Source organism: Dermacentor variabilis, chromosome 6, assembly GCF_050947875.1.
Source record: "Dermacentor variabilis isolate Ectoservices chromosome 6, ASM5094787v1, whole genome shotgun sequence".
Lineage (NCBI taxonomy): Eukaryota > Metazoa > Arthropoda > Arachnida > Ixodida > Ixodidae > Dermacentor > Dermacentor variabilis.
This window is the reverse complement of record NC_134573.1, coordinates 99,579,969-99,602,641: the sequence shown is the minus strand read 5'-3', so window position 1 is coordinate 99,602,641 and position 22,673 is coordinate 99,579,969. Positions and strand designations below refer to the sequence as shown.

The 22,673-nt window shown below is 48.0% G+C and overlaps 1 protein-coding gene across 2 annotated transcripts in view; it reads left to right on the top strand.

Annotated features, from left to right (window-relative positions):
• Positions 1–16,375, top strand: part of LOC142584945 (uncharacterized) — a 59,238-nt gene extending 42,863 nt beyond the window's left edge. For both annotated transcript variants that reach the window (XM_075695310.1, XM_075695309.1), the window contains one exon: positions 14,103–16,375. In XM_075695310.1, coding sequence (XP_075551425.1) covers positions 14,103–14,675 — 573 coding nt within the window. In that variant the 3' untranslated portion in view covers positions 14,676–16,375. The remainder of the gene's footprint in view (positions 1–14,102) is intronic.
• The last annotated feature ends 6,298 nt before the right edge of the window (positions 16,376–22,673 follow it).

The window sequence follows — 22,673 nt, the reverse complement described above, 5'->3', positions numbered from 1 at the left end:
CAGCTGGAAGCACCGCGCCGGTGTTCTTTTGCTGACTGTTGCGAGGGTGAGGAACGAACATGTCCGTATCTATAAAATCGCGTTCGTCTACATGGCATCTTGAAGATTCCGCTGACGTCTAAACAGCTCCCTACAAACTATTCCCAGGGCACATACAAACGTGACCTATCAGAAGGAATTTAGAAGCACTCCCAATCGAGCAATATTGACCGCACCGGTTACCTAACAGCCGTCTCGGTCAGCCGCAGGGCGCACAACTCCGACGTTCTCTTCAGCGTGCGGATTAGTATTCACGCCGGAAGTGGCTTTCCGGTTTCGCGCGCTCGTATTCTCACCCCAGCGAACTTCCTTCCCATCCGCTTCTTTCGGACAGGTTTCCCGGTTTTAATTCATCGGGACGTTCTCACGCGCGCTTCGAACACGAGCGCAGCGCGCACGTGCACGCAGGCACGCACTCACGCAAATCACGGAGGGGCAATCCAACGAGCCAGGCTCGCACACGTCGACGCCAGGCGGAAACGAAAGCCAACAACGACGGGGCGTCGGGTGGCCGGGAGAGGGGATCCGAGAGGCGCGCAGAACAACCGGCAAAACGGCGCCGTGATCGGCGTGATGGCCCGCAGGCTTCCTGCATGCCCCGGCGGGATTCGAACTGCTTCGTTCACGCGCGCAGAGCCGGCATAAAAAAATAATAAAAGAAGGCCACCAGAAGACGAAGAAATCAAAAACCGCTCCGCGTAGCAAGCAGCTAGTCGTTTTTTTTTTAATCGAGCCGTCGGTTGTTTCTTCTTGTTTCGTCTTTGGCCCGTCCCTCGGCTTCGCCCGAAAGGCAAGCGGGAACACCGCAGTGCGCTGAGCCAGCGGGCGCGAACTGGGCGACCTTGCCCGGGCCGTCGCGGCGGATCGGATCAGCTGTTGAGAGCGCGCGCGCACGCTCGGCTAAGCTAAGCGCACGCGGGGTGCCGAGCCGAACCACGTGGTTTCCTCGGTGCGAGGAAACTGGAATGCGCCCCTCGCAGCTGCCGCCGCCGCTGAAAGCGCGGCCAGTGGCCGACGCTCTCCTTTTTCTTCAGCTACCGCACCGCCTGGCAGCAGCGACGCATCGCGCCGCGCGGGTACCCCCTCCAGGAGCCCAAGGCCTCCTTTGGAGCAGCCGCCCTTCCACCAAGACACCCCACCCCTGAACTTCTCCACGAAACCTCTGGACGACCGTTACCCACCGAGCAGGCGTCTCTATACCCCCAACATCCTCTTTCAAGATACAACCTCTTCTCCGGCGCACTTCCAGAAGAAAGCTCCGGCACCCCCCGCAGGTGTCCTCCGGATATCCTAGCCGCCGTAGCGCGGATGAGTTTCGCTTTCTCACTGGGGCGTGGTTCCGAGTGCCGGCAGTCATTCTTCGACGAGTGTTGGCCGTAGAGCAGTCTTCCGTTTGCATCTACGTGCGCGTTCCGAGTGTGAAGAAGTGTGTTCGTCGTCTGTCGTGGGCGTGTGTCCCTGACAAGGACACAGCGCTGGGCTCGTTCTAATTGCCGTCCTGTCCCACTTCGACGGTCCACATACGTAGAAGCATCATCCTGACAGTGCGCGCCTGACTCTCCTGCCGTCGTTTGACTGATAAGCAGCGAAGCCTCGTTCGGGCGTAAAAGACCTCTTCCTCAGAGGCCGGTGAAAGTTGTCGCCGCTTGGAAGCTGACGACGCCGAAGTAGGGGCTCTGCTCCCCGTAGTGGTATCGCAGTGCGACAACTAGTTGCGTACCATATCGCCGCAGAGGACATCAAGGACTGAGGATATTCTGGACCGAGGACCTCCAGGACAGAAGGACGTCGAGACAAAGGACCTGCTCTGCTGCGACAACTGCGTGCTGGGCGTCGTGTGGTAACGCGCGCACTGCGATGCTATTCGGTCTCTGATAGCGGTGGCGCCAACGCGTCTTGCTGTCCTTCCATGGCCGACTTCGGGATGCTGCTCCGTACTGCCCAGGTGACCTTGCCTTACATTACGCGACGGTGGGTCGCCTGATATGCGAGAGATAGGCGCTATAGGCATACGACCAGAGTCTTCGGTGACAATTTCTTTGTCGTTTGCAGTTGGTGCAAGAGTACCATATACGCGATAGCGAAACGCCGCGTAGAGAATGGATGTCTTTAAAAGCCCTTGTTCACGACGTCACTGTGCATTCGCAGCATGTGATTTGACGCACACGAGAAGGAGAGAGATATATTTGATGCTAGTAAGCACAACATTGGTTGACACTGTTGCAGTGTTTAGTAAACTTTTCTGTTTCCTCTGCCTTGATCGATCGCTTGGAATAGCTCCTCTCACAAACACAATATGGTGACGCAGACACAATAATGTGTTATCAACGAAGAAACCGCTCAGTGCTTCACAAAAAAAAAATGTTAGGAAAAGTCTCACTGCTTCGAAATGACCGCTGCGCAACTTATAGTACTGCTACGGAACCGGCTCTCTGATTTTGTGCATGGTGTAATGGTTGACGAAAGCCAGATAAGCGTTGATAAAAAACGAAATACAAAATGAAATGTGTGTGAAGCAATAGCAACCGATACGTGCAGCTGTTTGGTCGGCACGCAAAAAAAAAAAAAAACGATGATTGAACAAGTTAACTTCTGGGTCTCTATGTGCGAGAACCGTGATCTCATTATGAGGCACGACGGCTACTCCGAATTAATTTTCACTACCTGGTGTTCTTTAACGAGCGCTTAAACCTGATTACACGAGAGTATCGCTCGCATCGAAATACGCCCTCCGCGGCCGGCGTTCAACCTGCGGCCTCGCGCTCAGCAGCGCAACGCCGTAGCCGCTAAGCTACCGCAGGGGCTGATGGAGACGTAATAAAGTGGTATATGTTCGTCACGCACAAGACCACCGCGCAACACTTCTATCATGCGATTTTTACATGTTACAGAGAAAAGCTGGAATCACACAGCATGCAGCGGCAGAAAAGAAATCAAGAACCAGGTACATGAAAAAGAACACAAATAGTGACGCAATACGAAACGAAAGCAGCCGTCAGAGGTTTCGTTTCGTCAAAGACTCGTCAAAACAAGTAGAGATAAGTGTTTATTCAGAAAGACAGCTCCGATGTACTGTTACGTTGCAAGGGGAGATGAATATTGAACAGCGATTAATGCAACATTATAGTGCCATTTGCATTTCTTCGATGTCTCCTCGTTCGGCAATGCAAAGAGGCCGCGAAAGAAAGGGAGTAACGCCCAATGTTCCACTATGACGACATACGCCGCACGACTGCATAAATAATTCTAAGCGTGCGATCCAGGCACTGGTTGCTCGTCCGCTGTACACTCCGCATTTGTAGCTGCGGAGAGGGCGACATTCCATCGGGAAAATTTTCGTTCCCGTCTTTAGCCCTTACGCTTGTCTCCCGTCTGCTAATCTTTTGCATTTTTTTATGTGACGAGCGCTATCCATGCTTTGAAATTGTCGTAGGCTGATGTATTCCGCGGTGTTTACGTGAAAACCATTATTTAATTATGAGGCACGCCGTAGTGGGATACTCCGAATTAATTTTGACCGCGAGGGGACCTTTAACGGGCCACCAATGCACCGGACACGGGAGTTTTTGCATTTCGTCCCCATCGAAATGCGGCCGCAGCGGCCGGGATTCGATCCCGTGACCTCGCGCTTAGCAGCGCAACACCAACAGCCGCTAAGCTACTGCGACGGGCTGTAGGACGATGAATGAACCGAACAAGTGCCTCCCAGAAAAAGTTCTAAAGGCGTTACACCACGTGAGCCAGTTAGAACGGTTACACGTGCTAACTAATCTCCGCGTGCGCTTGACAGCACAAAGGCGTTAAAAGGAAGCTTTATCTCTGGAGTTCTTATTTCAATACATAGGAGCGGAGAAATCGTTTCTTTCACCAATAACTTCGTAAAGTTTGACGAGTTTTGTTGTATTTAAAGGAAGAGACGTAATATCCAGTGATTGTAGCAAGAAGATTTTAAAGTAGACAGCCAATTTTTTAGATAAATTCTTGAACTTAGAAGAACAACAGCAATACCTAAACACTCAGGTTCTCGATTCCATACCGCACGCGCGCGCGCGCGCGCGTGTGCGCGCACTAAAATATGTGCCACTAATTTGAGAGTCGCATTTTGGAAAGCCCTCGAAAAAAATGTAACGAATTCCCGTATTCTGTAAATTGAGTAGTAAAAGCTTTCCGCTTTATATGCTTTAACGGATGTTGTTCAGATAACTACAATACCTGTTCTTGGTGCAGAATTAGCAGTTTTTAAACTTTGTGCTTGGATGCTTCTACACCAACTTGTGGAGATTTTTGTGAGAAATTCCAAGCCCTCAATCGAAATCTGCCCCTCAGCCACTAGAATTCGCATTTTTCTCTTAACTAGAGCAAAGTTAATTTAAATCAGTCGAGTGGCTGTCTCATAACAGCATTTGAGCGTTTTGCGTTTGTTTGTATAGAGTAATCTGATTTGGCTTGGAGCTAAACCTTCCTCTGGAAAAGGGGCACTGAAGCGCTTCTTGAACACAATGAGGAAACGTTGACCTGAAGACGAGGCGGCATCTGTGGCCGTGCGAGTCAAACATCATTGCATTGCATAAGGCAGGGAATTCGCAACCTCTTGTCAAAAACGGTGGAAAATCGCTTACTTTCTGCGTCGCAATGTCATCATGCAGTGAAGCCCACCATCAGCTTTTGGGGGATTTTGGGATCGCGAGAACATTCTCAGTAATACTATAAAAGCTGATTTTGAGGTAAATAAATGAAAAAAACACGCATGTCTGCAATCTCAAAATGAAAAATAAAAGCATGCAGAAACTCCACTGGAGTTGTCTAAATATGCGTAGGGATATGCCCAATTTCAGTTGGCTTACCCCGATATCCAATTTGGCCCACATCCAAACTTCACATTTGCCCACCTCCAAATTTCAATTAGTCCCACCTCCAAATAAAAAAAAAGAATATTTTGAGTGGGGCCTTGCGCCCTTTGCCATTGCCCCCTTGCAGCTTTCAGCGCGGAAGGGGAGACGGAAGGAGAGAGAAAGCCGAACATTGGTTCGATAACTACCTGTGTTGAAGAATTCGAAAAAGTTTTTCGGCTGTCGATTAGTGAAGCGACGTCTTACAATAACGAGGCCATTCTAATGGTCCGTTAGAGAAGTGTGTCAAGGCACCTTTAAGGGTAGATGGTGACACCAGGGCGGTAACGCTGTGCCATATAGTCTGCCGAGGACTGCTTACGTTTGCGCGTGCCTATGCAGTCGCCAAAGAGTAGCTAATAAATGTTGGCTGAAGAGGAGAAATTACGAATTTGAATGCCCTCTGCCGTGGAAACCGAACTAAGGTTTCTTTCTTGCGACCACTTTGCCATTGTCCAGTCGCTTCGTTTCAAAGTCCGCATGTGTGCTTGCATGTACGTGATGTTGGCAGATTATAAATATGTATATAAGCTCTTTACAAGGAGAGAAAAATGTGGCTTTCGCAAGAGAGAAAGGGAGAGAGCTCTTTATTTAAGAGCTGATGGGTTTGCCGGAGAAGACCTACTCGCCTACATAATACTCTGCAAGCGAAGGGGAAGGGAAAGGGCCTAGTAGGAGGGCAGATGAATATGCAAGAGGAAACAAAATAACGAAATGAATGAATAGCATGAAAAGCAAAGATGCGGCGTGTGTTGATCTGCGTGCGTGAGTACAAGATTAAGCGAAAACGAGAGTGCGTGAACCGCTGCGATCGGGCGGCATTGTGGCTGTTCTCGCGAGATAGTGGCCCAGTCAGCGCCGGATTACAGAGGTCTCGGAGTGCAGCAGTAGCGGTCAGTGGGGCACTTGCGTGGGAAGTCCTGTGTTCGACCAAGCCACGCGTGTGGCGAGGGGGCCTCAATTACCGAGTGAATCGCGTCTAGGCACGAAAAAAAATTCGTTTCGCGCACGGGAGGCACACAGCGAGACTCGGCGGTCGACACGGTTACCACGGCAGTCGCGGCAGCGTTCGTTTACGAAGTGTCAACTGCAAATCTTTTTGATGGTAATGATTAGTTACGGGTTGCTGCTTTCAAAATATGCGACTCTTCTACGAGTGAAGCCGCACTGGAGAACTCCGGATAGATTTGGACCACAGCGACCACCTTTAGCGTTCGCTGAAAAGCAAGTCAGCGCCGCGTAAGCGTTTGAAGCCTCGCTCCCGTCGCAATTTCAATCGCGTGCTCCACACGTTCAGCTCTTGCACAACTGTAGAGGAAGAGAATAAACGTCCCCTTACCATGAATACTGACGTGTCCAACGTGCCCACTGAAGCGCGGTCTAAACATAAGCCTGCATCAAATGTAACCCAAGCTTTGTTAGCTGCCGTAGATTCAAGAGACATCCTTCTCGAGGTCCTGGGTTTGATACCAGCCGTTATAGTGGTCTCATTACGATGGGGGCGAAACGAAAACAAGAAAAATACTCGTGCGCTTACATTCACGTGCACGTTAGGAATCACCCTCCTGGCCGACATCATCCGAAGTCCCCGGCTACACGACATGCCTCACGACGAGATTCTGCTTTTGATGCGTAATATCCCCGAAAAATTATCGAAGAGAAATCCTTGTGTGTCTCGTCCTTGACATTTTATTTCATGTTTTCTTTTGTTGTGACGTTCGCAGCGGTATTAGACGATGTTTCATTAAGGCATAACTGCTTTAAGAAGACGACGTCACAGACGACGTGGAGTGCCCTTACTTGACGTTCTGGTTTATATTAGCGGCTGTCACATGTTTGCCAATGATTTGTGCTGGCGTCCTTGATGCTCCCGAAAGACAATATCTTTGACGGAAATACAGCTTTAATTCCGTACTTGCAAAGTTTTTTTTACAAATCAGGGCCCGCATTCGCAAAATTGTTCTTACGCTAAAAGCATTCGTGCCAGCTAATAGTGAGGTGGGACATATTATTAGCGAAGGTTATCAGCCACTGATAAACAGCACGTACGAACGAAAAACTTTGTGAATTCGGCTTCCGTTTCCCGTCTCATGAACGACAACAATATACGTATTTGCAGGTTTGTTTGTATTTGTTCTTTGTTTTTTCGTCCGTCCTAACGCATTTATCTTCAGGTATACGGGACAAGCAGCTGGATGGATTCTTGGGCTAATTGGTATTTGATCATTGGGAATACAGAGTGCCGGAACGCGGAGACAAGATGAAAGAGGGCACACAGAAGCGCTGGTTTGCGCCTTTGTGTCTCGTTGCCTCACGTTATACAATTACTCAATGATAGATAGATAGATAGATAGATAGATAGATAGATAGATAGATAGATAGATAGATAGATAGATAGATAGATAGATAGATAGATAGATAGATAGATAGATAGATAGATAGATAGATAGATAGATAGATAGATAGATAGATAGATAGATAGATAGATAGATAGATAGATAGATAAAAGTCATAAGCGTACGCAATGATGAAGAACAATCTCACAAAGGACCACACTGCTTTTTGGCCGGCTTCGTATAATATAGGCACATGAATGTCCGAACAGTTGTCACTGACGCAGCGACCTTCAGCATCGGTTGCACGGTGATTAAATGCGGTGAGAATCCCATTAGGAAATATCAGTTCCAGTCGGACACTGGGGGAAGGCCCCAGAGCAAGCTCCCGATGAAGCGTGATCATCGTTACCGAGCGCTTGAAGAATTTTAAACGCTTCCTTGTGGTAAACCACAGCCTCTCGGGGACTTCCCCGGAGAGTTTCATTTGAAGATTGTAGAAATTATAGCTCAGCTAACCTTGAACTAGATTCTTCCACACGCCTTGGCAATACCAGCGACTGGCATAACTATACGTGAGGCCACGGTTCTAATCGTTTATAGCAGAGTCGATGTCGCGGCAGGGGAGGAGGGGGTTATACTAGCACAACTGGACAGTTATTCTACGCATCAGAACTAACCGGTCGTTCTGCAACTTGAAGGACGTCAATGGCACTTCGGAAGAAACTATGGACCAGCCATAGAACGGGGAATGGTTGGCGTATAACGCTAAACCACGGAAACAATGCAGAACGGATTAGAGAATCAACGGGTGTGCAGCACATTCTGTAGTTTACACTACAGAGGGACAACTCTTGTTAAACAGTCAGTCATCCTTCGTTTCCCGCCCTTTGTTGCATTTTTGTATTCTGCGGATTCTTTCCTGAGCGTGGGCGGGAAATTCGCATGCGTCGAATTTCTCGCGCGTTTCGTCATGAAGTGAATAAGTTAGAGGCGTTTTTTTTTCTTTCGTATTGTCTCCCAAAGCGATGCCACGCCGATACACACATGCTATCTCAACTAGCCCGAACACAAGCCTTAAGCGACATAAGGGAGGTTACGCAGCCTGCGCGCGCGAAGTGCAGATAAACGACGGTTTCTTGTAGAATGACACCAAAGTAAGGGAAGCACATCCGTGAATGGCAGAGACTAATATAAGGTGTAATGATATACAAATCGCATGCATAGGGAGTGAAGTCGGCTGAAGAGAGACAGGGGCAATCGGTGATCGCTGCGAGAGGTCGTCGATCTTTAGTCCATGCATGAAATGAGCTGATGACGATGATAATGAAACGTGAACAGATGGTGTTAGCGCAGGGGCATTAGTCGAAGGTCGTCAACGCCGAATATGAGCTTAAATCCGGGCATTTGCTGCTGATTGCGCATAGTCGGAAGTTATGAAAAGATGTCCCTTTGAGATGCGTAGCATGCTGATCACACGAAATCATTCAGTCAAATTGCGAAGGCCGGCTGCACACGTGAAATGATAGATAGATAGATAGATAGATAGATAGATAGATAGATAGATAGATAGATAGATAGATAGATAGATAGATAGATAGATAGATAGATAGATAGAGAACAAAGGAAAGACAAACAGGTTAGCCACTGTAAGTACCGGCTGGCTACCCTGTACAGGGGAAAGGGGTAAAGGGAACAAAAGGTGAAAGAAGGAACAAATAACAGATATACTATAGGTCGCACAGTTACCTGCTTCTTTGGTTTGCTAGAGAGGTGGAAATAGGGCTGAAGAAGGTACCAGCCACACCACTCACGACGATATCATATGAATAGAGTCAGGAATGAACCTGTTAGCTCAAAGTGGTCTTTTCGGTAGCTCTGTGGCGTTTATTTCGCCCTGTGTAGGTTCTGGCCCTGCCCTTCTTTACGTGAATTAGAAACAACTTGTCCATTTTACAATCCTCCTCAAAGAAACAAACAAAAGAAAGTGCAAGGAAGCCAAGGCCGCTTGGGGCGGGGAGTAAGGGTGACAAGGGGCAAGCTGGTCAAGAGTGCACGTAAGATGACACTGGCTTTGCTAATACCTTCACCCGCCGTGGTTGTTTAGTGGCTATGATGTTAGGCTGCTAAGTACAAGGCCGTGGGATCGAATCCCGGCCACGGCGGCCATATTTCGATGGGGAGAAAACACCCGTGTACTTACATTTAGGTGCCAGTCAAAGAACACTAGGTGGTCGAAATTTTCCCGAGTCCCCCACTACGGCGTGCCTCATAATCAGATTGGGGTTTTGACACGTAAAACCCCATAATTTAATTTTAATTTTTGCTGCTATCTTCATTAGTGCACAATGCCAGCGACGAAAAATAAGAAAGCAACATTCCGTTTGTACGAAATACGCGGGTGTCCACAGAAATGCGCGCATCAGGTGGCGCAAACCCAAGCGCGCCTTTGGAGCAGTAACCAGTCCAAAGACGTGCAACACACGGCCTGCAAAGCGGTTGCTCGCCTTTGTAGGCGAAGACGGGCCACACAGCGCTGCCTGTCAATTCGGTGCACATTCTGGAACGTTCTTCAGGTGGCTCAAGGTAGCACGGATGCCGTTTTGCCTCCGCGCGGAAGGTCCCCTTTCTCACGCCGGGGCAGTCGACGTGCCGGCGCCACAGCATTTGGAATCTAGCCACGGAAAATAAAAATGAAAAATAAAGCGGCGTGACATGCGGAGTCGATCGTCAGTGCGGCCTCCCAAACAGCCGTCTGGCTCGTGGCTGTTCGATTGAACCGTGCCGCGGTTTGGCCTACGGAAGGAACGAGAGAGAGAGAGAGAAAAAAAAAAAACCTCCAGTGCGAATATGTATGCCCGCGTTTTGCGGCCTTGAGTCGGCCGTGCGCGCTTTCGGACACGACGATTATTTTCGCGCTGTTCTGCCACTTGCTTTCTCTTTTCTTTTTTCTTTTTTTTGCAGAGTGCTCTGTATATATCTGAATGGAGGCCAAGTTTCTGCCATTAAGCGCGTAGGCTAACGGGGTGTTTATGTGATAGGTTATGCAGTTTGTCCGAAAATTCCTTTGTCGCGCAATAGCTACAATGCGAATGGTGAGCCGTGTCGGGTCAATGAGGAATGGATCGCGCGCAGCCTGTTGTCCCCCCCGGTTGCAAATCCATCATCGCCATTGTAGTGTTTCCTAACGTTAACTGACGCCGTTGCGTTACCACGTGGAACGTGACCGGGCTCCGCGCTTGGTAACTGTGGATCGGGTGGAGAAGTTGGCAGCAACTTTTGCAAGGTTACATGTCCTCCTGCAACGAGGAACCCAACTTCTCCTCTTCCATTAAACATAAAGATAACGCGAAATAGTGCTCACTGCGGTAGTTTCGGATCCTGTATACGAAACAGAATGAGAATGCTAAAGTGTGAAGTTATGAAAACTGAACCGCTCGGAAAAGCAAAGAAGAAAAGGGAATCGACGCATGCCACACACACAAAAAAATAGTCGTGAATGCTAGACGCTGCAGAGAGAGAGAGAGAGAGAGAGAGAGAGAGAGAGAGAGAGAGAGAGAGAGCGAGCAATAACTAATAAGGAGTCGCGAAGTGAAAACAAATTGCGGCGAGCGGAACAGCGCCTCAGGCAGTGCCGCGGCAACGGCTTTTGACCGCGTGCGCATTCTGAGCGCGTCACAGGGACGAATTTCGTAACGCCCGCCCGTCACTCGCGGAACAGCAAAATGAATGCGCGGCGTGCTCGCATTAGAGCGCGTGGCCGCGGGGAGCGTGATTGAAGCATTAGGAATGGAAATATCCGAACGGAGACACACGGCTCAGCGAGTCGGCGTTCCCTTTTAACACTTACGCATTACATCGGCTTCGACAGCGGGAAGGAGCGTCGCTTTATCCCGCTGGTCCAAGGTTGAGTACCCTTTCGATTGCACGTTGAATGTGAGCGGCTCTCGCTCCGCATGCCGACGAGTTTCTTTTTCTACGATCTCCTCGAAACAGCGCTGGTGAAGAGGGTTGACGAAGAAGCGTCTGCATATGTAGGATTACTCGATCGTATATTCGTTTGTCCTATCTCGTCGCTGCCTGCTCGATGTCAACTCGTGGCACTGTGCCGAAAAAATTTGACGCTATACAACGCGACAGCCACTGCGCACCTCTCGATGACAGTTGCAGTTCGACTAGCGTGTAACCTGGCGGGAAGAGACGACGTTAACGCCGATATGTCATGTGGCAACGCAAATGACTCTTTTAGCGAAACCCTCGTCGTCAACATCCAGGTGACTCTTAGCCCCGTATTCAGAAAGGCGTTTTAACTTGAATCACACGCTTGAGTCGATCTAAGTGACGCTCGACGTGAAGGTGCCCAAGTCACTCAATGCGCTTCCTTCGGCGCGCGCGTTCACGACAGGCGTCATTTAAATGAATCAAGCACGGACTTGAAACTGAAGTGTGTTTCTGAATACGGGGGTCAATGTAGAAATGGGCGTAGGCCCCTTTTCATTACTATTTTATAGCCATCGGCTACACATCATTAGTTACACATTAGTTTTATGTGATTTTACAGTATAAAGAAAACAGCTGCCATAGAAGTGGTTTTTCCTAATAACAGTCGGTAGGGACCCTTTAACAAATTTTTTGGGGGACAAACGTGTGTACTTTGCAATTGTATACGTTGATTATGCTAAATAATCTTTCAAACTTAAAAAATAAGAAAGCGACCTTCTGAAAAACACAGTGTAAGGTAAGAACAAATACTGCTGAACATGAGGAATAATTTCCTCTTGAACATTATTTTAGTGCCCGTTCGCGTTTTGTCTGAGCGAAGGGGCCGCTGAAATACGACTAGAAGAAGGTAAAACTACATTGGAGATGGTATTTTTTTTTTTTCATTGTAGTACACGCGACCAGTTTCGCGGCTTTAATGTCCTTTTAGCTGCACAGTGCGTTTTGCCGGACGCCTTAGTGCAGGGCTCCAGATTAACTTTGACGACTCCGTGTTCTGTCAGTGCGTAGCTGCGTATACGAGCGTTTCCATTTGTTTTATTTCAATTCAGTATTGCCTTTCTTAAATACATTTGCACCGAGATGCGGAAACAACGTGCTCAGCAACATGAGCGCCGTAGCCAGTTAGCCAGTGTGGCGGGTGTTTGCCGCCTTCTGAGACACTGGGAAATCGCGCAAGAAAATAAGCAAAGTGTAGCCACATGAACTGCACTTCGGCCACTGGCCTTGAAAGCTGCCTTGGCTCCATTTGCAACGGGCGCTGATGCGCATTTCACCGAAAATGCGGACTCCGTGTCTTTGAGCCAATCCGTCCACTACTGCACCTCGCGAGAGCACTAAATGACACGGGGGCTTGTTGCATAATGTAGCGTCAAAGTTTGCCTTAACCAACGCCAAGATGGCGGTAAAACAAAATTTTTCACTGGCGCAGAAGAATCGGATGCTGTATAGAAGAACGACCTCTCTGCTTGCTTCAAGTTGAAGAGTACCTCGTTTTGTTGTATGGTGAAAATATTTTTTTACGCAACTCAACGCAAAGGCGAAAGAGTTCTTGCATTAGAGGAGTACACATTTGATGTTCAAATCTTGTTATCCTTGCTGACTCGAAATATCGGACACACTGCAGAAAGTCCACAACGGCATTTAACAGCTCCTGTATCGGGCTATTTCTTGTCCAGGAAAATTATTTTTAAGTCCTTGTCTTCAGATCTGGCTCTTTAAGGAAAATTGCGTATGCGGAGGCGTCGTATAGACAGACAGACAAATAACTTTATTTACGAGGTCCCGGGAAGCCTTGCCCTTGGGCAAAGCTACGGCCGCTCCCACGTGGGGACTGGTTGGCCGGGCGAAAAATGTTTTCACGCGAGTTTTTCACGGTCCCCTTAATGAGCATTGTGCTAAGCCAGACGCGTATTCGAGAATCTACGTTCTTTCGTTTTCGTTGGTCACACGAATGGTCATTGGACAATCACTAAGGAAGAGGGTTTAAAAGCGAAAACCGCGACCACTTGGACTAATGTTTCCCGAACTAAGAGCTCATTGAATTAAATCGCTTCGCTTTACTTGCTTCAACTTAATATGATATGCTCTTTCTTTGACATTTTAGATCGCGCCCTTTGCGGTATGTCTGAGTCCAGACTCAGAAATCGAACTCAAGCCGAATCGGACACATCTTGCTCATGTATAGTACAATACGTCCTTGAGCTATGCAACGGCATCCTACTTTTATGAAGTGCTTTTCAGCTTTGAAACGTTCCGCCGAAGCAACGCAAATTCATCGGTTTTGCAGGAACTCCGTTATGGCGAGACGCTGCTCGGGCTGTTCTACGCATAACACGCGACATAAGCTCGAGCGCGACGATTTCGGTAGAGTGCGATCGCGATCGCTTGACCTATAGATAAGTGCAACATCTTTTCAAGATTCGAGATACATCGTAAAAGCAAAGTTTCTTCTAATGCGTAGACTGCTGGACATCATCGAATCTCATTAATATTTGCACACAAGAAGACACAATAAGACGCCAGGCAGTTTAGGAAAACGACCTGGAGTTAAATGTGCTTAGCTGCCACTGCTAGCAAAAGTGATTCCTGTTTCCTGGAGCAATCAGCCAGTCGGGCGCGTTTGTGGGCTAACATCGCCGAAATCAAACAGCGCTAAAGGAATGAAGGACAACAGACACAGACAACACGGGCGTTGACTCACAGCTAGACATTTAGTTACACTGACGAGATACATAAGCGCATACAAAGGCCCGTTGTGTATGCTTGATGCGCAAGGCTCGTCGAGAAATCGTGGCACCCAGTAAATCGCATATCATGTTCGTTTTTCCTCATGATGCAGGCGTGCTGGCCCGCGCTGTTGGCGGTGCTTCTCCTGAGTGCCGCCCTCCTGCATTGCGCCCCCGTAGGAGTGGCGCCGCTCTCGGAGCTGCCGCAGGACCTGCAGCAGCTGCAACAGCAGCACTCCGCTTTGCCCGTCGCCTCGCGAGCCGTCGTCAGCACCGTGAGCAGCGTCATCGCCATCAGCACCACAACCAGCACCAACAGCGCGGGCGCCACCACGCGGTCGCCAACCTCCTCCTCCACCTCGAAGCCGGACACCGGCGGAGCCCTGGAAGGCTCGGCCTCGTCCACCTTCCACCTGCTGGACGAGTTCATGGACTACAACGGCAGCGGCCAGAACCTGACCGAACCTGCCGGCAGCGGCAGCAGCTACCGCCTCGGCTACACGGTGGACACCGGCGGAAGCCTGCGCAAGTTTCGCTACGAGGAGCGCACGCCAGAGGGCGCCATCGTGGGCGAGTTCGGCTTCCACAAGAACGACGGCGTCATACGCGGCGTGCGTTACACGGCCGAGCCGGGAGTGCATCCGAAAGTGCTCTACGAGGCACTCGTCAAGTTCTTCTCCTTGTGAGGCCAGGACAGAGAACGGCGGCTGCCAGCGAGAGTTCCGTGTTTGCAGCCTCCCCCAACCTCCCTCGCGAGTGTTAGGGGACCTGGTTTCACAGCATGAGCATTGCATGCGCATCCATGTGAGCTCCACGCAGTGTTGAGCTTTCGCTTGCGAATGTCGGAGAGTGTCAGTATTTTTTTCTTGTTCCCCAATCGTCAGTGCTGCGTGACGATGACAGATCAGTGCTTTGCAAGAAAACGAAAGGACTGTGTCAAGCCGTGTCGAATGTGGAGCGAAGTGGAGCAGAGACAATGGAGTTGACCCAAAATTGTATTTAATGAGACGAACAGGGGGTTATGAGGTTGCTTACACCGCTGTCGTTCTTGCTGTGTGGATGTATTGTTGTCGCATTGGGTTCTCGCATGCGCATGAGGACATTGCAGCAGACCATCCGCCGACCCAGTCTGAAGGGGTGAATTTATACTCCCTCTGCTATGATAAAAGCTTCACTCCGCGAAAACAAGTTGCTGATGGGTTGGCGCCCAGGTGTATTCTGCATTTACCATGGTTGTGAGCAACGGCTTTGTCTCGGTTCTAGCAAGACTGGAAATGAGCTTCAGAAAGCGAGCGACTGAGACGAAACGATGCAGATTCCCTTTTTCTCTTACAAGAGATGAATGGTTTGGGTAATAATGACCACGAACGTTTCGGTAGTTTCGGTTAGCCATTCAGCCTAGCGGTGTCAGCGGTTAGCCACTACTTGTGCCGTGGGCACAAACTATCATAATTTCGTTCCGCGCAACTGCAACTTGAGGGAAGCGTCGCACTGTGCATGAACGAAGACGCAACGGAAAGTTTCCTCACAGTTGACGAGACGCGAGCCGATAGCTTACACTAGCGCTCACGGTCACTGTTAAGGTTACCGTCATTGTGACCAAAGTGAGAGTAAGATCGCCCAAGCATTCCTTCGGCGATCTTACTCTCACTTGGGTGACTACGAGGGCAACCTATCCGCCTCTTCCTAACGAAGAGGCTGGATAGCGTTTAATATTTCTTTGCGGTTGCCATTGTGTTGATTCTTTGTGGCGCTTCTAATTTGATGAGTAAGGGCGTAACTCGGCATTGCCTGCGCAAGATAACAGGAAGGGTCGTAGATTCATTCCGCACATTTTTGAGAACATTGCGAATGGTAAATAGTTGCGTCTCATAAAGCGGATTTTATCAGTTGTCTTGACCAATGTTCCCGCAGCTAAAAGTTTTTGTTTTGTTGTTGCTGAATAGCAGACAAAAGTCGGGTTCTGCCTTTAAGCTGACGAATAGTCGAAGGTATCCATGAATATTGAATTTCGTTAAAATTATTCGTGATGAATTACAGCTTAAAATTATTAGTGATGAGACGAGACTACTAAGGTCGAGCACATGAAAGCTAGGCTAACGCGGAGTGTTCTGTGGATATGTTTACTGTAACATGTCCAATGCTCGTCCATTTTGATCAAGCTTGTTGTGTAAGATGCAGGCACAATGTTTACTTTGGTAGTGAGATATTTATTCTTATTATAGCCTGCTAAGAAGAACGGCGTTTAATTGCAATAAAGAAAAGAAAGAAAGAAAGTGAAAAGCGCCCAGTACAGATTGCTGACTTATATGTAACGACGGCTGTTATTTTTAAAGAAAAGTATGCATCTGCGATTTTATGAGATAAATAAAGGTTATCACACGTACGCCTGATTCTCGCAACACAACTGTTGTTCAAAACAAAATGGATTGAGTGTGCTGGTGCTGTACACCGTGTATAAGGTAAGTATAGACTCACCTTTATCACCCAAAGCGCCTTTCGCTAGTTTATTCGGTCGTGGTTTCCTTTCAAGGGACCACAAGAAGCGATAAAATATGGAAATCTTAGCGGAAGCCCAATCTCGAGGCTAAACCGTGATCTCCCCATTTAAGTGCATTTAGAACGCGTAAATGCTCTAGGTATATACAATGTGGAACCACCAATGTGACCCACTTACAATATATATATATATATATATATATATATATCTGCATAGTAGCCCCAACCGATATGACCACAGTTAATATCCCTGCGGTTCCTTACAGCCATTTCGTTGGCGTATTCTAGCTTCAAGTTCGGGTGGATGGCCGTACACATAAGTTACGCGTTGTGTTTCATTAGCCCATATATATATATATATATATATATATATATATATACGTACGAACGGCACAGTGCCACTCTGTTGTGACATTTAATTCGATTCTTAGGCTGGCAGCATGGTGTTTGTTGTCTATCTATTTTTTTTTATTTTACTGGAGATAGCTTGAGGGACTTAGGTAACGCTGCCGTTGGAAGGGTCAAGCCGAGAGCCTTCGAAACGAAACAAACAAAGATGTTACGCGTATTTTGGTAATATAAGTCGAACAAGAAAGTCACCGCACCTTCCAGTATACGTGAAGATGGTGTAACAGCGAAGCTGTCTAAGTTACACCGAGTGTTACACCATGCAAGTCAAACTTAGCAAGCAGTGTATATTGTAAATCTTTTGTTTCACCGTTCTTTCCCCTCAGTTGAGCTTCTGCGTGCTTCGTGAGGTGACCATGCTTTAGCAGTGCTTTCTTTTTATTGCGGTTCTCCCAGTGTCGTTCTTTTTTTTTTTTGCGCTTGAGATTTATGTGCACGTTCTGCCGCGCTTTTCTTTCGCGTGCAAGTTGCTCCGCCCCTTTCTTGCGCGCCAGTAATGCGATCAAGGTTTGGCAGATTGGCCGGATTGATTTCAATCGCGGGGCGCTGTTCGTTGGCCGCAAACTGCCAACATAACGATTGTTTCTTTCGCGGCAGGGTCGAATCAATCGTCGATAAATTCGATGCCGATCTGGCTCGATCGCCGAATATGCACCGCGCGACAACAGTATATAAGATTAGAGTATAAGATACCGTTCTCACACAGGGAAAGGGGTCAATCCAAACCCTTTCCATCCGTGGAGCTCTTCGTTTCATCTACCGCTAGGTCACGTGGCCCCTTTTTAGCGAAGTCCAACAAAGACGGCACAGGGTCCACATAAACAGCTTCACTGTAAATTAAAGCTGCCTGTCACGTACGCCAATGAATGGCTCACACCCCGTTAAGCAATGGCTCATACACCCGTAAACGCGGCCTCCCCGTTACGACGACAGAAGAGAAGCGAAATTCTACGCTGGAATGACGAGCGGCAAGGGAACCAGCTGTGAAGAAGACGATGACGCTCGAGCCATTGCTGATGATGATAGCTTTAATGAAATCCGGCAACCACGGCACAGGATCCGCATAAACAGCTTCGCTGTTAAAAGATTTTGGGGTTTTACGTGCCAAAACCACTTTATGATTTTCAAAGCACGCCGTAGTGGGGGACTCCAGAAACTTGGACCACCTGGGGTTCTTTAACGTGCACCTAAAGCTAAGTACACGGGTGTTTACGCATTTCTCCCCCATCGAAATACGGCCGCCGTGATTGGGATTTGATCCCGCGACGTCGTGCTTAGCAGCCCAACACCGTAGCCACTATGCAATCACGGTGGGTGACAGGTTCGCTATAATCATAAATATGGTACTGTACGACAACTGCGAGTTGGGCAAGTCGGAACAGATTCAATATAAATAATGCGCGAACGGAACGAGGACACACGCAAGCGACGACGCAGCCTTTCCAGGATTGGAAAAAGCATATTTGGGCCCCAGCGCCAGCGTGTAAATGGGCAACTTGTGTCTCCGCTGTTTAGCGCTTTGTTTGTAATAAAGTACGGCTATGGGGTAGATGTGAGACCCTTATATATAAGTATATATGGGGTGTTCGAAAAGTAACTGTACTGGGAGAAAATGAACAAAAATAGGACAGTAACTCTTACTGGAATCTCTGTTTTACGTGCGATGTGATAGTTCGCACCCTGTGGTTCGTCCAATAACGTCCGCGGGGTTCACTCAGAGGACGGGCTCACGAAAACTATATCGCCATGTACTGCGAGAGCAACAGGCACCACACTGCACAGATAACTCCAGCAATACCTCAGCGAGTGTCCAAAAAAATGTGCATCGTGACGTGCAGACATGTGGTGGACATTTTCAGCGTCTCCCGTAGTAATACACTTGCCCCGCCGTAAGTAGAGTTTCAAACTTTAAGACCGCAATTTTCACTCCCCAGTTACTTCTTCGGACAGTCTGTACTGCTAGTATAACAAGCATGGTTTTCCATATTCCGAAAGTAAAGTAGAAAAAGAAGGCTTAGCTGAAATACATGACGGATTTGGCAATGGTGCGAAACAATTAGTTAGCAGCGCCAAGTATTGGAACGCAATATCTTCTAGAGATGGAACCACCGTCGTGGCTCAGGGGCTGCAATGTTTTGCTGCTGAGCACGAGGTCCCGAGTTCGATTCCCGCCTGCGATATGCAAAAAAAAAAAAACACTCTATGTGCACGCTAGGGAAATCCGAATGGTGAAAATTAACGCAGAGTCCTCCACTACGTCATCTTTTATATCGCATCTTTTCAGTTTCTGCACGCTGAACACTTCAGTTTAAGGACTCGACAAGGAACGAGTCCGTGTGCTATGTCGAGTCCAATATTTCTTCCTCCACCGGCCTCTTACGCGTATATGGGACGTGGACATCCGGTTACGGTAAAACTGCTGCTTTAACATTTCTGAGGGCTCTCTATGAAATTCAGTATTGCATTATTGTTGTGTGTCTGCCATGTCACTTGCCGAAAGTGCATTCGACTTATCCTCCGCAATGGAAAGACATGAATCGGATTTATAGGTGCCAGCAGTGTTCCATAATGTGGGGTATGGAGGTGCAACGCTGGCTCTGCATACGGCACATTTCTTTTTTGTTTTTTTGCAAGTCACTTCTGCAGAAGTCCGCAAATTGAAGCTAAAGAATATTTCGGTTGTCCAGCCCTTTCCCGATAGACAACCATGTTCGCCCAGTTTCTGTATTGCCTGTAGGCTTGGGTTTATTTATTTGCTGTTGTGCCAAACCCCTCTAGAGGATACAGTAAACACGGGGATTGTCGGAGATTTCCAATTGCAAGCAAAAATAGACATATTATCGCTATTTGAGTCCTCAATCAAACTTTGTTACCTCCAAGGGCGGTGAGCGCTGCCTGCTGGAACACTGCAACTAATAACCAAGGGTCGTGCACATTGCATTAGTTGGCGATGGTGCCAGTCTGCGTGACTAGCGCGGCAACATCGTTCTTTGTTTTGTTCGTTTCGAATGCTCGTTTCGAAGGCCTGACGCTTTCATTGGCGGTGTTACCTAACTCGGTCCGTTGAACTCTCGGCCGTTGATGAGTCGCCTTCTCACGGCGGATCCGCGGCGTGCCGCCAAGAAACACTATTAAACTGGGTGCCTCCCTGCGGCCTGGAAATCAGAAATCTAAACTCAAACTCTGTTGTTTCTCCAGCCCCGCTGAGGGTTCTCAAGGCCGACCGCTAAGGATGCGTTCAGGAGCCTAGGAGCAAGCATATGAGCGTTCTGGCACTTTCTTGCGATTGTATTCTTCAACGAGTGTTTCAGTTGTTTCAAGGCGCAAGTTATCGGGAACGAAGAACAGTGTAGGATGTCTAAAGTCAAGGCAACCAATCGAAGCCACTGAAACGGCGAGCCGCCTGTGTCTTGACTTGACGCTGAGGTACCGTGGGCAAATCTCTAGAAGCCGTTTACAGCGCGGGATCGGCTTATTAGCTACCACGACATCTGCACACACTACCGATTAGACCGCTTAACCTTTCCGCCACTCATGAGCAAATCCCCGCGTAGGTGTGAAGTTCTGTGGCGACAGCTGCAGACTCGCACCTTTCCATCTCCTTCCGTCCTCCAGCGCATTCATCCCGCCATTTACCTTTCTCCCTCTTGTAAATTCTGTGTCTCTCCCAAAGCAGACTTAAACCACATCATGTGGATCTACCCTAAGCACCCCCTTCACCCTTTCCTCAAGCAATTAATAGCTAGTGATGAGCAGTGGGGGGCTGCCTTGTGCAGCTCCAGGCCCGATCTTTAGGAGGCCATCCTGGAGAGGGCTGAGAGCATAAAGGAGGCCTACTTCAAGTAGTTCCTCCACCCACCCTCTATTCCATTGCCCCCTTCCCTTTAAATAGGGATAAATAAAGTTTTTCACCATCATCTAGAAGAGCGCCAAGATAACGCCCGAACTTTGCTACTGTGTTGAGATGACGGGCAGGGAATAGTGTACAGTATGCTATTCTAAGCCGCGTCATCGTATTTATGCGTTTACAGAATTAAAAAAAATGGCTTGCGACAGATAGCATACTTCATGTTGAGTTGGATTATTCGAAGGGGGCAGATATTACTAGCATGCGAAATTACAAAACATATTAAACTAATTAACAAAAATGCAACAATCACCTTCTTGAATAATTAAGTATGACACAAATTGCAATTTATGCATTGTAGCAGGTTAGTAGCAGGTTAGTTTGCACGACGTATCCGCTTGAAACGAATAATCAGGATGAAACCAGTTTCGAGATGTTGTTTCCCAAAGTGCGGGACGAAATACATGCGTGTTCCATTTTATTCTGTGCTTCAATGCATATAGGGGGGGTGTTTTGTTAAGAAAGTAAGTACAACAACACTGCATTTTTACGGCCAGTTTGATGGCAGACATCTCCAAACTAGCGTTATTCTGGAAATTTATTCTAAGTGAATGCGCCTTGCAAGCTAACCGCTTACAATTCTTTAATTGCAGTGTGCGAGTTCCTTAAAATAATTGTGTAAGAAGATAATTAGGATTCTTTCCATTATTTGAAGATGTGTTTCGATTTATTGTGCAATCTCTCTGAATAATCCAGCTAAACGAATAGAATTATGTTGTCCGCAACACGCAATTTTTAAAAATTCCGCGAATGTTAAAAATGATCAAGCCGTAATTATACAATAGTAAAGAGAACGGTAGTAGCATACAGTAGTAGAGATAACGAGAGAGATAACGAGAGAGAGAGAGAGTGGGAAGGCAGGGAGGTTAACCACGGGCGAGTTTCCAGTTCGCTACCTTGCACTAGGGTGGGCTATATAGGAGTTCTAAAGAGAGCAGGGAGGGAGAAAAAGAATCGAAAAAAAGAATATAAAGAGAAAGAAAAGGAAGAAAACAGGAACAGGAACAGGTAACAAAAAATGTGCTCCTATCACCGACGTGGGAGCGGCCCGCATCAGTCCCAGACTGATCCCTCAGGACCTAAATAAAGTTCTTCATACCATACCATACGGGCGTTCACAAAGGCCAGTCGATCTCAAGGAGCGCAGTAGCGCTTGCACTGCCTTCTGATGCGGTGTTAAGTCACGTCGGTGTTTCAGAATTCTTACTTCCGACAGAGGCTGGAAGTCGAACTGGTTCAGCGCGACGGAAAGCGATGGTCTCAGCAGTAGTGTACAGTATACCGTAAAGAAAGTACGGTATACTGACCATCGCCATGTACCGTACACCGGGCAGTAAGCACGTACTGACCACCGCGAATATCGGACCGGGACGTGAACGTAGCTTCTGTTCAATTGAGATACCGGATGTCTGCGGAAAACCGACTTCTGGGGCAAAACTGGGGCAAACTTCTGGGGCAAAACAGCGAAATATGTGTGCAGTCTGCTGCAATAATATAAAGGCTGCCGCCGCCGTTGCGTAACATCCCCTTTACGCTAACACTGCGGTCACTGGCCTATGCTGGAAGCAATACCTCGCAGCAGGATAACTGCACACGAGAGTTGGGGATAGCAGCGCCAATACACAGCGCCGACGACAAGAGTAACTGCTTTTACCCTGAGGCCAAAAAGTGTAGATGCGTATAAGGCATGTCTCTATATAATTGCGAATTAACGTGTTACACGAACGGACGGAAATACTTTCTAAAACTAATTTGAATGCGCCAAGTTCCTTTGCGAGTAAAGGCAATTGTAATATGTAGTACATTAGGCAACATTGGCGAGGAAAGAAAGGCGTGTAGGTTTGCCGCGATGTCGTCAGCATCTAAAGAC